Genomic DNA, 14,909 nt, shown 5'->3' with positions numbered 1-14,909 from the left:
GTATCGAAACATACTTCTCTGATGGATGGATTAACACACTGCCTGGTTAAGCACTGAGGAGACTCTCATGAGGGTGTGGAAGCTCAAGAAGCTGTCATTATGCCTCTGAAGTTGTCCTCCACATCTCTGCTTTTCAGCCACCACGAGTGAGCTGCCTCTTCAACCACATATCCCAGCCGCCATGCTGTTCTGCTTTACCACAGGATCGTGTCCATGAAGCCAGCAGACAGCTGACTGCAGCTTCTGTATCTAGGAGCCAAAGTCTAGGCAAAGGCTTTCTGCTTGTATGTCATGTTTCTGTTCCAGAATGACCCGCACGGTGCCAACTGTGGCAATTACTGGGTTGAGCAGAGAAGAACTAAGAGGCTGGTAGGTAAGGACATCTGAGACTCGGTAAATCAGAGATGGACAGGATGACAAGCGAAGAGACAGGACACACACAGAGCATAGTGACAGCATCATAAGAGAGCATGAAGCACAGGGGAACAAAGAAGGCCTGTTGGGTAGATCTGACTCTGGTATTGGCAGAGCACAAGGCAAAAGTTGCAAGGCAAGGCAAGCGATCTTTGGCTTCACTCCTTGCCTGTGACAATTGACATTCTAAGGACCATGTTTATGTTCCCCTCCCCCAGGAATCTAACAAGAAGGAAACAGAAAATAGCCACAAACCTGCAAGGTTCAGGTGCCTGGTGTATTCTTCAGCAAGGGAAGAAAGTTTCAGAGTTCAGGGTGTGGAAGTCAGTGCAGGGACAAGGTTTGCCTGAGTGTTGGTCTCAGACTGAGGGGATCTGGACTGCAGACTTTCACTTTTTAAATAACTTATATTAACCTTATGTTCCCATCTCTCTTAGAACAGCATTTTTTTTTCTGGGAATGTTTTCAAAGGGCTAATTTCCTCTCACTTAATTACCAGTATTTAACCAATTCAACACACTCTCTCTTTTAAAGTCCATTAGGTTTCTATTACAATATTATACATTCTAATCAAATGCGGTTTTCTGCAAAGGTCCTCATTGTCAGTCTGCTCAAAGCAAAGTGTATCTGGACTATTAGACATTCCTTGTGCTTTGGCGGCAACAAATTAGATTAATTATTTATACCTGAGGCTCACTGCTTCCGAATGTGGGCACCTCACTTCACATTTCTCCAGTCAATTATTAAGAGTCTTATTTTTTAAATAAAATCCTCATTTCATAGTCTGTTTGATAGAGGTTAAATACAATAGTCTGCTGACTCCTGTCTTTAAAAGCCCAATATCTTAGGTTCCCTTTTGGGTTTTACGCTGGTGAGCAAATTAGTAACAAAGGAACCTTTCATTCAGAATGTTCTCACAGGAGAAGAGCAAGGGACTCCTCCTTACTTGCCAGCTGCTGGGAGCCAATCTGAGCAGAATTATCAAGACAATGGGAAGTCACAGATAATGAACAGACCTTCACAGTTCTGCATCAGAAATAAGGAGAAATAAGAAAAGGGGCACTAGGAGTTTGCAGACTCTAAACTTCCAATTTTATAACAAAATAAGAGATGTGCAACAATTAGCCTTTGACCTCAGATACTTGTGTTTGTCAGAAGCCTTCTTTATGAAAGCATTCTGAAAATAATATGGCCTGGCACACACGGTGACGTGGTCAGGTTCTTTGTTCGGCCTGTCAACTCTTTTCTGGAAAGGACTTTACTTAAGAATTATTAGTCCTGCCCAGGACTTTCATGAGTGGTAAACAGCCAGGCTAGGTCGCTACACAGAGGCAATAAGCGATCATACCATGGGATAGGTAAAATTGGCAACACCAAGCAGTTAGAATGCATGGCACATATGACAACCAGGAGACTCAGAAGAGACGCATTAGTCCAGCTGTGTGAAATCCTGGGCATGTGGACCATATTCTCCAGAGGGGAAGTCTATCCACTTGCCGCTTCTTCTCATCCTCCAAAGAATACCAGATTGAGAACTACCACCAAAGTGACTATAAGAGCCACTTCCTTGAGTTTTATTTCAGGTAAGGGAAATTTAAAATGAAATTCTCAAACAGTAGCAAAACTTGGCCAATAGCCAAGGAGCTGGTGGTTAACAAGACTTCTTAAGCCATCCTTGATTCCTAGAAATACAGAAAACAATTTCCTTTCTTTTACCGCTTTTCACCTCATCAGTCCTTAATCTGTCATCTAATATCTGCATAGCTCAAAAGGACTTTATCAAGCAGAAGTGGTTCCTTATGTTCATGGCGATCAGTTAATGGCTGACCCAGCTTTGTGCTGCGCCCAAAGAAGGGACAGTTCTCTTCAATGCTGCAATGATGTCAAGGCCTCAACAAGGCCCTTGACCTTGAGTTCTCTAAGTCCAATATAATTTTTGACTCCTTTGTGAGATTAAAAAACAAAAATAGTTCCTGACAGGTGAAGGCCCACGGCTAGAATCTGTCTGATGTTTAGCTTTAAGGCCTTAATTCTCAAAGACATTGAATTATTTTGAGCAGGCTGTTTACCTTGATGCGAGCAGAATTAGCCCTAGACACTAAGCCTTTATGGCAAGTTTTATTGTCCAAGGCAAATATAACCTGTTAAGATTTATAGGCTTTATTAACAGCAATAACCATTTTATAGCCAGCATCAGTAAATCAGGGTTTATTGAGAACTCTACAATTTTAATCTGTAGAAAACCATTAAAATGTCGGATTTTCATTGGACATAATTTCTAACTTTTATGAAAGATAGATTTTTCATTTAATTGGGCAGTATAAAAAAGTGCAGTGTGGGATAATGAATTGTTTGGAAAAGAGCAAATTGGTTTTAGTGAAACAACAAGTGTCCAACACTAAAAGTTGCGATCTTTAGTTACAAGTGTCCCAAGGTTAAGGTTAAGAGTAATTGTAGTGGCACGGATTTTCGAATACATCTAGCAATTAGGATGAGATCTTGAAATCTGGGAAAGCTCCAGTTATCACTGGTTCACTTCTCAGGTGTTTGGTAAGAACTATTTATGGTCAGTGTGGTAATTTTATTCAAGCCAGGTCTAAGGAAGTCTGATGTTAACATTCAAGTTTACATTAAGCAATCTTTGAAAGATGGTTTAGTAACAGTGCCATCCCTAATACACTACATGGGGGAAGGGCAGGGAACAAGGTGGCCTTCATCAGTAGACATTTAATTCCTCCATGGGCAACACAACAAAACAAGGAAGCTAGAAGGTATTCAAAGTGTCCTTCCATTGCAAAATGTCATCTCCCTCATGCTTTATACTGTGGGAGACTGCAGCTCCATGACTACAGCAGGCCTCTATTTCTCTTTCTGAGATATGAAGAGTCATTGATTTTTAAAATCAATGAAGGACAACGGGAGAGGGGGAGATAGGTTGCTAGGAAAAATACTTGTCGTGGATTTATAAGGACCTGGGTTTGATCCACATAGCCCAATGGGAAATTTGAGGGGGGTGACCCTGGGTGTGGTAGACCACATACTTGTAATTCCAGAGTTATGAAGGTTGAGACAGGCAGATCTTTGGAGTTTTCTGGCCATCTAGCCTGGTCACTCAAGACAGGACCAAGCCAATGTCAAACCCTAGCTCAAAAATAAACTGGACAGTGCCTGAGGGACAACATCCCAAGGTTGACCCCTGGCCTCCACATGTACACATATAGACATCTGCATAAACACATGAACATACAAAATAAATCAATAAAAAAAATAAAAGAGGAGAACCATAAAAGTCAATAATGTCTATCATTAATAATTACTATGAGAAACTGCACTAAATATTTTACTTTTTTTTCTTTGACCTCCCCCACCCAGAAACCCTACAAAGAAATATTGTGTCCATTTTCCAGTGAGAAGACTGAGGTTGGGGGTGGGTGGTGACCTGCCTTAGCAGTCAGTCAGCATGGGAGAATTGAGTAAGCATTGGATGTCAATGGCCATGATGTATCCCATTGCTTTATCATGCCAAGAAACTTTAGTCTGTCCAACCATTTCCATAGCTCATCTATGAACACTAGGGTAATAACTTTCTAATCCAAACTTCATGCGTTACCCTTAGAGCAAACCTGAGTCCTTTCTGACAACTCCTTCTGTCAAGGATAAGAACAAACAGGAAAAACTGCAATGAGTACAGAAGTTACTGGACACATTCTTTTACTTCTTCAAAGTCTCTATCCCTGTACTCTGGTCCTTGTTTCACTGCAAGGTAACTATTTCAGAGCCTCACAGCCTCACAGAAAATGTAGGGTTATGGACTGAAGGTCCAAGAACAGAGCAGGCAGATCTGCCTTCACTGACCCAGGGCTCTCAAACTACATGGCCTCAACACACACACACACACACACACACACACACACACACACACACACACACACACACACACACATACACACACACACACATACACACACACACACACACACACACACACTGAAACAAAGCAAAAACAATAAACAAACAAAATAAAACCCAGGAAATAGAAAAATAAGCAAAAAGAACTACAGAAAGAAGTTTGCTGTTGGGTCCTGGTTTGCTGTATATCGTTTTTACTATGTTGAGGTATGGGCCTTGAATTCCTGATCTTTCCTTGAAGGGCTTTTGAATTTTCTCAAATGATTTCTCAGCATCTAATGAGATGATCATGTGTTTCTTTACTTTGAGTTTGCTTATATAGTGGATTACACTGATGGATTTCCATATATTGAACCATTCCTGTATCCCTGAGATGAAGCCTATTTGATCTTTCACAAAGAAGCTAAAACCATCCAGAGGAGAAAAGATAGCATTTTCAACAAATGGTGCTGGTTCAACTGGAGGTCAGCATGTAAAAGAATGCAAATCAATCCATTCTTATTGCCTAGTACAAAGCTCAAGTCCAAGTGGATCAAGGACCCCCACATAAACCTAGATACACTGAAACTAATAGAAGAGAAAGTAGGGAAGAGCCTCAAACACATGTGCACAGAGGAAAATTTCCTGAACAGAACACCGATGGCTTATGCTCTAAGATCAAGAATCGACAAATGGGACCTCATAAAATTACAAAGCTTCTGTAAGCAAAGGACACTGTCAATAGGACAAAATGGCAACCAACAGATTGAGAAAAGATCTTTACCAACCCTATATCCAATAGAGGGCTAGTATCCAATGTTTACAAAGAACTCAGAAACTTAGACTCCAGAGAATCAAATACCCTATTAAAATTGAGGTACAGAGCTAAACAAAGAATTTTCAACTGAGGAATAGCAAATGGCTGAGAAGCAACTAAAGAAATGTTTAACAACCTTAGTCATCAGGGAAAGGCAAATCAAAACAACCCTGATATTCTACCTCACACCAGTCAGCTAAGATCAAAAACTCAGGTAACAGCAGATGCTGGCAAGGATATGGAGAAAGTGGAATACTTCTTCATTGTTGGTGGGATTGCAAGCTGGTACAATCACTCTGGAAATCACTCTGGAGATTCCTCAGAAAACTGGACATAGTACTACCTGAGGACTCAGTAATACCACTCCTGGGCATATACCCAAAAGATGCTCCAACATATAACAAGGACACATGCTCCACTATAGCAGTCTTGTAATAGTCAGAAGGTAGAAAGAATGCAGATGTCCTTCAACAGAGGAATGGATACAGAAAATGTGGTACATTTACAGCTATTAAAAACAATGACTTCATGAAAAATTTCAGCAAATGGATGGAACTAGAAAATATCATCCTGAGTGAGGTAACCCGATAAAAACAACAACAACAACAACAACAACAACAACAACAACAAACACCCACACATGATATGCACTCACTGATAAGTGGATATTAGCTCAAAAGCTCAGAATACTCAAGATACAATTCAAAGACAATATGAAGCTCAAGAAGATGGAAGACCAAAGTTTGGATGCTTCAGTCCTTCATAGAAGGGGAAACAAAACACTCACAAGAAGATATATGGAGACAAAGTGTGGAGCAGAGAATAAAAGAAAGGCCATCCGGAGACTGCCCCTCCTGGGGATCCATCCATGTACAGTCACCAAACAGACACTACTGTGGATGCCAAGAAGTGCATGCTGACAGGAGCCTGATATAGCTGTCTCCTGAGAGGCTCTGCCAGAGCCTGACAAATACATAGTAGGATGCTTGCAGACAACCATTGGACTGAGAATGGGGTCCTCAGTGGAGGAGTTGGAGAAAGGACTGAAGGAGCTGAAGGGGTTTTGCAACCCCACAGAAAGAACAACAATGCCAACCAACCAGACACCCCAGAGCTCCCCAGGACTAAACCACTAACCAAAAAGTACACATGGAGGGACCCATGGCTCCAACCACATATGTAGCAGAGGATGGCCTTGTTGGGCATCAATGGGAGGAGAGGCCCTTGGTCCTTTGAAGGTTGGATGCCCCAGTATAGAGGAATGCCAGGGCAGATGGTGGTAGGGAGGGGGTGGGTGGGTGTGGAACACCCTCATAGAAGCAGGGGGAAGGGAAATGGGATGGTGGTTTCTGGAGGGGAAACTGGGAAAGGGTATAATATTTGGATGTAGATAAAGAACATATCAATAAAAGATAAAGTCATTAGAAAAATAACTGCAGAAAGGTCAGCTTAGCTCTGAACTTTCACATTAGTGTCAGGTCTTGACTAGTAATCTAAAAGATCTGACCCAGTTACGGCATGACAATTTTGAAAATCCTGTACTTTTCTAGTAATTCTTCATCTTTTCTGTGGTTTAAATATATTGTACAAGCAGTTGCCCTATAAATGGTGGCTTTTTATTCTTATGCAAGTCACATATTTTCATCTAATGAGTTGATTGCCAAGACTATCTTAAAGAGAAAGGTCATTGTATTAATTATAGCAATGTCCCTAAAGTGACTTGCAGAACATCCAGTCATAGACTGCCCAATCTACTGTGGTAAAAAATCCAGGTGATATGCCAGTGTTTCCGACACCATATTTCCCTTTGGAAAAGATATCACGTGCCCTTCAGCAAGGTCAGGACAGGAACCTAAGGGGTGGTACAGGCGAGAACAGATCCTGCTGTGGGCAGACATGGCAGTGGTTTGAGTAAGAATGGCTCCTTAGCTCACAGATGTGGATGCCTGGTCACTGGGGAACAGTAATATTTAAATGGACTAGGAGGTGTGGCCTTGCTGCAGGAAGTGTGTCACTGGGGGTGGGATTTGAGGTTTTGAAAAGCCCATTCCAAGCCCAGAGCCTCTGAACTCTCAGCTACCCCTCTAGCATCATGTCTGTCTAAATGCCACCATGCTTGTCGACACCATGACAATAAATTTAAACCTCTGAGACTAAGGAAGCCACAATTAAACATGTTAAATATTTGTAACAGTTGTTGTTATAATGTCTCTTCACAGCAATAGAACAGTGACTGGAAAACAAAAACTATGACAATATTTTGCAGTGACAATCATGTGACTGTCCAGTTTCCAAATATAGTACACAGCTACTGTCATACTATAGAGTTAGCTAACATAGGACCATCTCTTTATTATATACTCAATAAGTACAGTCTCCAGTCTGAGGTCCACTCAACAGTGATGGAGATGTTCATCATGAGAGACTACACGAGAGATGTATAGACACAGTCACTTTTCTTTCTCCTTTCCTAGTCTTTCTTCTTCCACTCTCCCTTCTTTCCAAGGAAGAATACAGACATAGAAGACAATAACGTCAGTCTGTGCTACAAGTCCGAGAGCCATGCGTGCTCATGCTCAGAATCCTGCAGTTCAATGGGCATTCCATGATCAGTCAAGAGGGATGCCTCCCTGCATCAAGGTGATGCTAGAAATAATGACTTTGCCTGGGCAGCAGTTCACTTACCCACAACGTGGCAAAAATTTCCCCACAGCCACCTCCAATCAAAAACCAAGGTCTAGAGAAGAAGGAAGGAGGTGGGAGGTGGGAGGTGGGAGGAAGGAGGAGGGAAGGGGGGGAGAAGCAGCAGCAGCAGCTGCAGCAGCAGCAGCAGTAGCAGCAGCAGCAGCAGCTACAGTGTTATGCTGGTCTGCTCACAGAAACTTCCTTGACTAATATACAAAATGCTGTTACTGTGGTTTCCATTTGCAAACGATCTTGTTTGAAATTTTTACTTTGATTGTGAATTTCCTTAGTAATAAAAAAGTATAGTTAAAGAATTATAAAAAAAGATACAAAAAACAAACAAAAAAGCCCAAGGTCTAGTCCACAATGTATCTGTTATCATCCTCCAGTTTCAACGGCTTGACCTGTAGTCTGAGCTGGCTTAACTCTGAAATATACTTTATAAACCATATATGATTCAAACAGAAAGTGGTGAGCCTACCGGGCTGAATAATGATTCCATTCCTCTCTTTATTTGGAAGTTGAGTCTTCGCAAATGTTTGTGATGCATAAAATTAACGTAAGGCTATATTGGATGGGGATAGAACGTAACCCACTGGGTGATGTTTTTATAGACACAGGAGTATTTAGATCCCCATTAATGCAGAAAGGAGGTCCCGTGTAAGCAAAGGCAGAGACTGAAGTGATGTGTTCACAAGCCAAAAAAACAAGACAAAGCAACAAGCAAGCAAAACAACAAACAACAGGGACTGTTTGGAAACAGTGGGAGTCAGCAGATAAGCCTAGGACACATTCCTTTTAGCATCCCCAGGAGAAAGTGACCTGCCAACAGATGGAACTCCAACTCCTATCTCTAGAACTATGAGAGAAAAGTACAGATATTTGCCATTTTAAAATTTCTGTGCTGTGGTACTTTGGGAAATGAATTAAGGCGAGAAGCTCTCCCCCTTTGTCATATCCTGAAATAGTGACAGTGAAGGTTGGGAAGGTCTATTTTCAAATGGACAAGAAGTTACATATTCCTCTTTCTTTCACTCGATCAAATATTTATTTTCACTCACATTGGACAGCCCTGCTCTGTTCATTTGGCTTACAGTGGGAAAGCACCATCAGCAGCAAATGAAGGGAGAAAATGGACCAAGCCAATGGACACGAGGTTAGGGGAGGAAGATGGACGGGTATCCTTTGGCACCTCAAGGCAAGTCTAATATTTTAAAGCATATGACCAGACTGGGAAGCTGGTTGCTCTTAGAAACCAGCCGGATGCACTGGAATCCTGCATCAAGCCTGCACAATAGCAGAGACTGAGTTGTCTAAGAATGTGATGTGTGAGCATGTGTGTGTGCACGCCCATAGCCTGCTGTAGTTTGTTACCTTATCTCATTACGGACCTCACGGTCCCCTTGATGTCTTCCTCATTTAATCTACACCTTCCAAATATAGAGGGGAATGTTCAAGTCATTTGTTAGTACCTAGTACTGAACAAAAAGGAAACAAAGAGTAAATCTACTCACTAGTCTTAGAGAATTTCTCCCCACAAGTCTGAGAGACACTCCAATACTCAGAGGCAGGGAGCTACGTTCACTCACATTTAGTAAATATTTGAACATCTCCCTATGAGAAGAGCTTTTGGGTTTTTATAGATTAACTTCTTGCTCAACAAATAAAGTGTAAGTGTGTGTGTGTGTGTGTGTGTGTGTGTGTGTGTGTGTGTGTGTGTGTGTTGTATATCTTAGCTTGGGTTTCTATTGTTGCAATGAAATATCTTGACCAAAATGCAAGTTGTCAGGGGGAAAAGGTTTATTTGGCTTACACTTGATAACACTGTTCATCACTGAAGGAGGTCAGGAGGGAACTAAAGCAGGGCAGGAACCTGGAAGCTGGAGCCGATGGGGCCATGGAGGGGTGCTGCTTACTGACTTGCTCCTCATGGCTTGCTTGGCTTGGATTCTACAAGAATTCAGGATCATGAGCCCAGGAATGGCCCCACCACCCACCATGGACAAGGCCCTCTCACATCAATCACTAATTTAAAAATTCCCTACAAACCGATCTTAGGGAGGTATTTTCTCAACTGAAGTTCTCTCCTCTCAGGTAACTTTAGTTTGTGTTTCAAGTTGATATAAGATAAATCAGCACCGTGTGTGTGTGTGTGTGTGTGTGTGTGTGTGTGTGTGTGTGTGTGTATGTGTGTCTGCAGGTTCAGCATGTTGTTTTGAAATGTGTATCTACAATGGAATGGCTAAACCAGGCTAATATATCCACACACTTACATATCTGTCATGCTCTTATGAGAACAATTAGGGTCTATTATTATCCACTTATAAGAACACAATTACTCATCTTAACTGCAGGAGCCAAGTTACATAACTGACCTCTTGGATCTATTCCTCTCTTATGAAATCCTGTATCCTTTGGCCAGCCCACAAAATCTTGATAATCACTACTGTTCAGTGAGTTTATATTCCGTGTAGGAAAGTAAGATCGTATGCTATGTACTAATCCTATTCCTTGTTCATTTCATGTGACAGGATGTTATAGAGGCTCAGATGTGCTGTTGGAAATGGAAAGGCATTTTTCTAACTGACTAATTAGGCTAACTAACATTAACGTTACATTATATAAGCCATGCCTTTTCCTGTTCATGTGCTGACATACCCAGGCCGATTCCAGACATTGGTGACTGACTAGCGGTTCAGTAAATGTAGAGGTGCAGGTGCCCTGTAGGACGATCTATGCCCCACAGTGACATTCTGGGTCACAGAGTCGTCTTGTATTTTGATTTGGAGCAGTCTCACTAGTGTTTCTCTGGTTGCTGGACTAAATTTCCCTCCCTACCACCAGGATGCAAGGAACCCATTTTCTCCACACCTTGGTACCATTCTTACCTTTCTTTTAAGAATAGTCAAGAGAGCACCGTTTCATTTTCTGGTGATAGAGAGAAGGGTAGCATACACACATCTGTCCTTACACAGATTAAAGTCCGATCAGACAACAGAAAGCAAGCAAGGCCAATATAAGATGCATGACAAGAGATAAGGAAGGGGCTAAAAGGAGGCTAAGACATGTGGGGGGAGACATGTTCCAAAGTGTCTACAGTGAGCTTCATCGAGCTGGTGATATTCTGAATAAGCATAAAGGGAGAACAGCAGAGATGGCCTCTGTTGAATTCAACATATGCAAAGGACCTGAGGCTGAAGTGTGACTGTTTCACCAGGGAGAGCAGAAGGAAGAAGGTGTGGTTGCAATGCAGTCTGTACAGAACCACAGTGATAACAGAAAGCCCAGCACAGACAGACAGCGCCCATTCCCCACAAGCACTTCAGAGACCCCTAGAAGATTTGAAAGAGAGACTGTATACAGCCATGAGGCCTCTGTTAGGTCATTGATCTGAACATTGGTTTTCCTGCCTCTCAAAGGCCAAGGCTGTACCAAGGAAATAATTAGGCTTTCCCCTAGCTGTAAAAATCGACTCCTAGACTTCTCAATATACTCTGTCATGCACTACATCCTGCAGGGAGATTGTGAACAGAAGACATTAGCCTCCTTCCCACCTGTGGCCCACATCTTGTGGAGAGGGTCTGCAGAGGCTGCCTGTGTCTATCCTGGACTGTTTGTAAAGCAGGATTCCCAGAGGTGGACAAGGGGGCTGCAGAGAATGACGATGTGTCAAGCCAACCCCTGGGAACACAGGAGGGCCTAAGCAGGATGACATAGTCTCCCATGAATGGAGTGTCCTGCTTAGGGAACAGGATCCATGCTTTGAGACCGGGGCAGAAGATTAGTATCTTTTTGTTCTACATTTAATACAAAATTAAAAATAAGCGTTTTCATTGCTAATTATTTCATATCATGCATGGTGTGCTCGCTTCAATTTTCAAGTCTGCTTCTCTCATTCTGTGAACCATCTGAGCCTGAGTAGAATCCAGGCAGCATGATTTCTGCCTAAATAGGCAAGTCTGTGTGTGTGTGTGCATGTGCACACATGCTGTGTATTTGTGTACATGTATGTTGTATGTATGTATGTATCTGTGTGTATGTGTACATGTATTTGTATTTATATATATATGTATATATACACATGTGTGTGCACATGTATGTGCAAGTGCACACATGCTGTGTTTGTGTATGTGTATGTATATATGTATGTATGTATAAATATATCTGTGTGTATGTATGAATGTGTGTATGTGTTTGTATGTATATATATGTGCATGTGTATGTGTGTGTGTGTGTGTGTGTGTATTAATTGCCCTCCCTTCCTTTGTTCTTTCCCACTATAAATCACATGATGTTTTAGCAAAGACAGATGACATATTTCAGATTTACTTTCTCTTTGTTTGTTTTCTTCTTTGGAGCCTTTCTACTTCTGACTGAATGACCTGTAGTTTTCTAGGTTCACAGAGAAAAGCCACGGCTGAAACAGTTACTGCTAAACACGGGATAATGCTACACAACTATGTTTTAATAGTCTTAAACTATAGCTTGCATCCTCTTGCTAGCCTTGTTCCTAGTCTTTATATCACCAGTCCGTCAGACCATGTTTAATGCGTAGGCCAAGGATACAGAAAGTCTCCTGTGTGACCAAAGGGCACTACTTGTCACACTTAAAGTTTCACAATGTATGCTGGGGGGTTCTAGGGAACACACCTGGAATCCAAAACCATGTGACTCTAGATTCTAGATGCCACAAAGTGGTTGCACCACATGCCATAATCCTAGTGCGAGCGCAGAGATGGTAACATACCAAATGTCCAGAAGGCGCTTGGTCTATGAGCCGGTGAAGGATGAAGAAAGCAAGCCATCCCTTCCCTTCCGCAGGCACCTTTTCATGCAGCGTTGTTTATTAATGCTCAGAAGTGACCCACAGTCACCATCCAAAACTGGGGAATCTGACAGAACATAGGGCAGATGACACCTACACGACACCAGCGTCCATCCTCAGGGTCAAGGATGGCCCATCCAGACTGCCCAGCAAAATTGTGTGAGAATCAGAACGTTGACAAGAGGCAGGTTTAATCCTCTGCTTTCCTCGCCACAATTCCTTCATCATGTCTTGTAAGGGAAACCAGACAGCGAGAATGCCAGGCCTATGTTCTTTCTCCCCTCTTACCCACATAGGCTTTTGTCTCACTGAGAACTGGCCTGGCTTGGGAAACCGGAGCCCTTCTTACCTCTGCTGCTGGAACTCCCTCTGGCGGGCGGCAGTGCAGTACGATCATGCCTTCAATAGGAACCTCCCTGCCTTGTGGATCTTGCTCGAAGTTTTTCCGTAAATCTGCAAAGAAGCACGAGATATGTGTATGCTACATTGAGCCAGGACTGGCATTACTCCCGTGTGGCCCCAATTCAATAAAACAGCGAGCTTCACGTCAGAAGTTAGATACACACAAATATGTCACTTTCTGACACTCCACAGAACTACTTTTCCAAGACTCATAAATGCACCTGAAATATACCTTAGCAAAATGGTTCTTAACACTTTATATTGATAGGAAGGAAAGAAAAACTACTAGGAGCCAAGAAAAAAAATCCCTCATCATTTCATGAGTATGTGCCAGTATTATCTGCTTGGCATCTGATGAAATACTTGGCCTAATAAATTACCATCCGCAGCCATTATGAAGTTGAGATGCACATGATTTTTTTTGTTGTTCACTGAAGAATGCATTATTAATCTGTAACCTCTGTCATTCTCTTAACCCTCTGGGGAGCCGGAAAAGACAGTAATAGAGTGAGATCACCTATTAGTCTTTTTATTTGGAACCAGGGAGAAGGGGCCATAGCCAGTCACAACAGAATCCATAACGTATCCAACCAGATAGATAATTAAGGAATGCAAGGCCCTCTAGTCAGGCAGCCATGCTGGGTATGTGGGTAGTGCCCTTCACACAGGGCTCCAGGCACTTTGCAAACAAGCTGCACTATTAACCTTTTACACATAGAGAGGTGACACTTGTGGAGGTTAATTGGCTTGCCAGTGGTCACAACGCATCAGTGCCACTGAGAGGGGAAATCCATTCTGCTTCCTGACACTTCGCCTGACTGCCAACCAGCCCAGACTTCTCTGCGGAAGTTCTACAGGGAGAGAGCCGGCTTCATTTGCATAGCTTTCTACTGTACCATTTTAAGGGGTAGGCAGCTGGCCTTGGCTCCTAGGGAGGTGTCAGGACAACCCTTTGATGATCTTCCTGAGTGAGGTAATTCTTGCTGTCACCCGGATGCTCAGGATAGTCTACCCAAGACAGATGGTTTACAATTCTTCCTCCATGAAAAGGATTTTTCTCCTCCCTCCCTGACAATGTATTTTTCTTCAAATTGAGGATCTCAAATTACAGGCTGTAGATTTATTGATTTAATTTTCTTCAGTGCTTACAATCACGTGAAATATGTCCTCTGTAAAAGAGCGGAGCTCCAGAACCAGTTACATCTTTATAAATTGTATAAATACGTTAAACTTGCTTTTAGCAAGTCACAAAACACCCGATGGGTAACCAGCGTGGCCATCGGCATATTCACTCTCAGAGACACCAGTATCTGTCTGTTCAGGGGGCTCTGCTGTCCCCTGAGCTTAGTTGTAAACCTTCCTTCTATCCAAGGTCTTTAAATTGCCCTACTGGGTCAGAGTTCCTGACTCACGGTGTGATGGACTCACAAACCCGTAAGTAAGAAAGCATGGAGCAAGGGAGGGAATAAGTCTAGGGTCGGAGACTGTTTGCTGCACAATCTCACCACAGTTCATGTTCTGCTGTTACTCAAGAGAGTTTTGAGCCGAAAGTTTCTCTCAAGAAAGACCTCACTACTCAGAAGTATATCAAAGCCCATCTACTGGCATCAAAGTGAGTTAATTAGCCAAGGTGCCATTGTAGGGATGGGAAAAGCTGTGATCTGGATGACATGTTTACTGTGTCATCTTCCCCATTGCTTCCCAGCTCCCCAGGTCAGTTTATCTTCCAAGGAAAATCTTATTCAGTGCTAGCAAATGATCGTCTGAGTTTTGCTCCCACTAAATACTCTGTTTTTAACCAAGTAAGATGCAAACATGTAAGAGGAGGCCTGTCAATACATTCTTACGATTCTACTTCCTGTACATGCAACTATGCAC

General features: G+C 42.4%; 1 protein-coding gene across 2 annotated transcripts in view; it reads right to left on the bottom strand.

Annotated features, from left to right (window-relative positions):
• Unc5d (unc-5 netrin receptor D) overlaps positions 1-14,909 on the bottom strand; it is a 530,429-nt gene that overhangs the window by 178,231 nt on the left and 337,289 nt on the right. For both annotated transcript variants that reach the window (XM_032919094.1, XM_032919093.1), the window contains exon 4: positions 12,979-13,082. In XM_032919094.1, coding sequence (XP_032774985.1) covers positions 12,979-13,082 — 104 coding nt within the window. The remainder of the gene's footprint in view (positions 1-12,978; positions 13,083-14,909) is intronic.

The sequence above is a fragment of the Rattus rattus genome, chromosome 13 (assembly GCF_011064425.1).
Source record: "Rattus rattus isolate New Zealand chromosome 13, Rrattus_CSIRO_v1, whole genome shotgun sequence".
NCBI lineage: Eukaryota > Metazoa > Chordata > Mammalia > Rodentia > Muridae > Rattus > Rattus rattus.
Note: the sequence above shows the minus strand (reverse complement) of the source record. Positions and strands in the feature narration are given on the sequence as shown.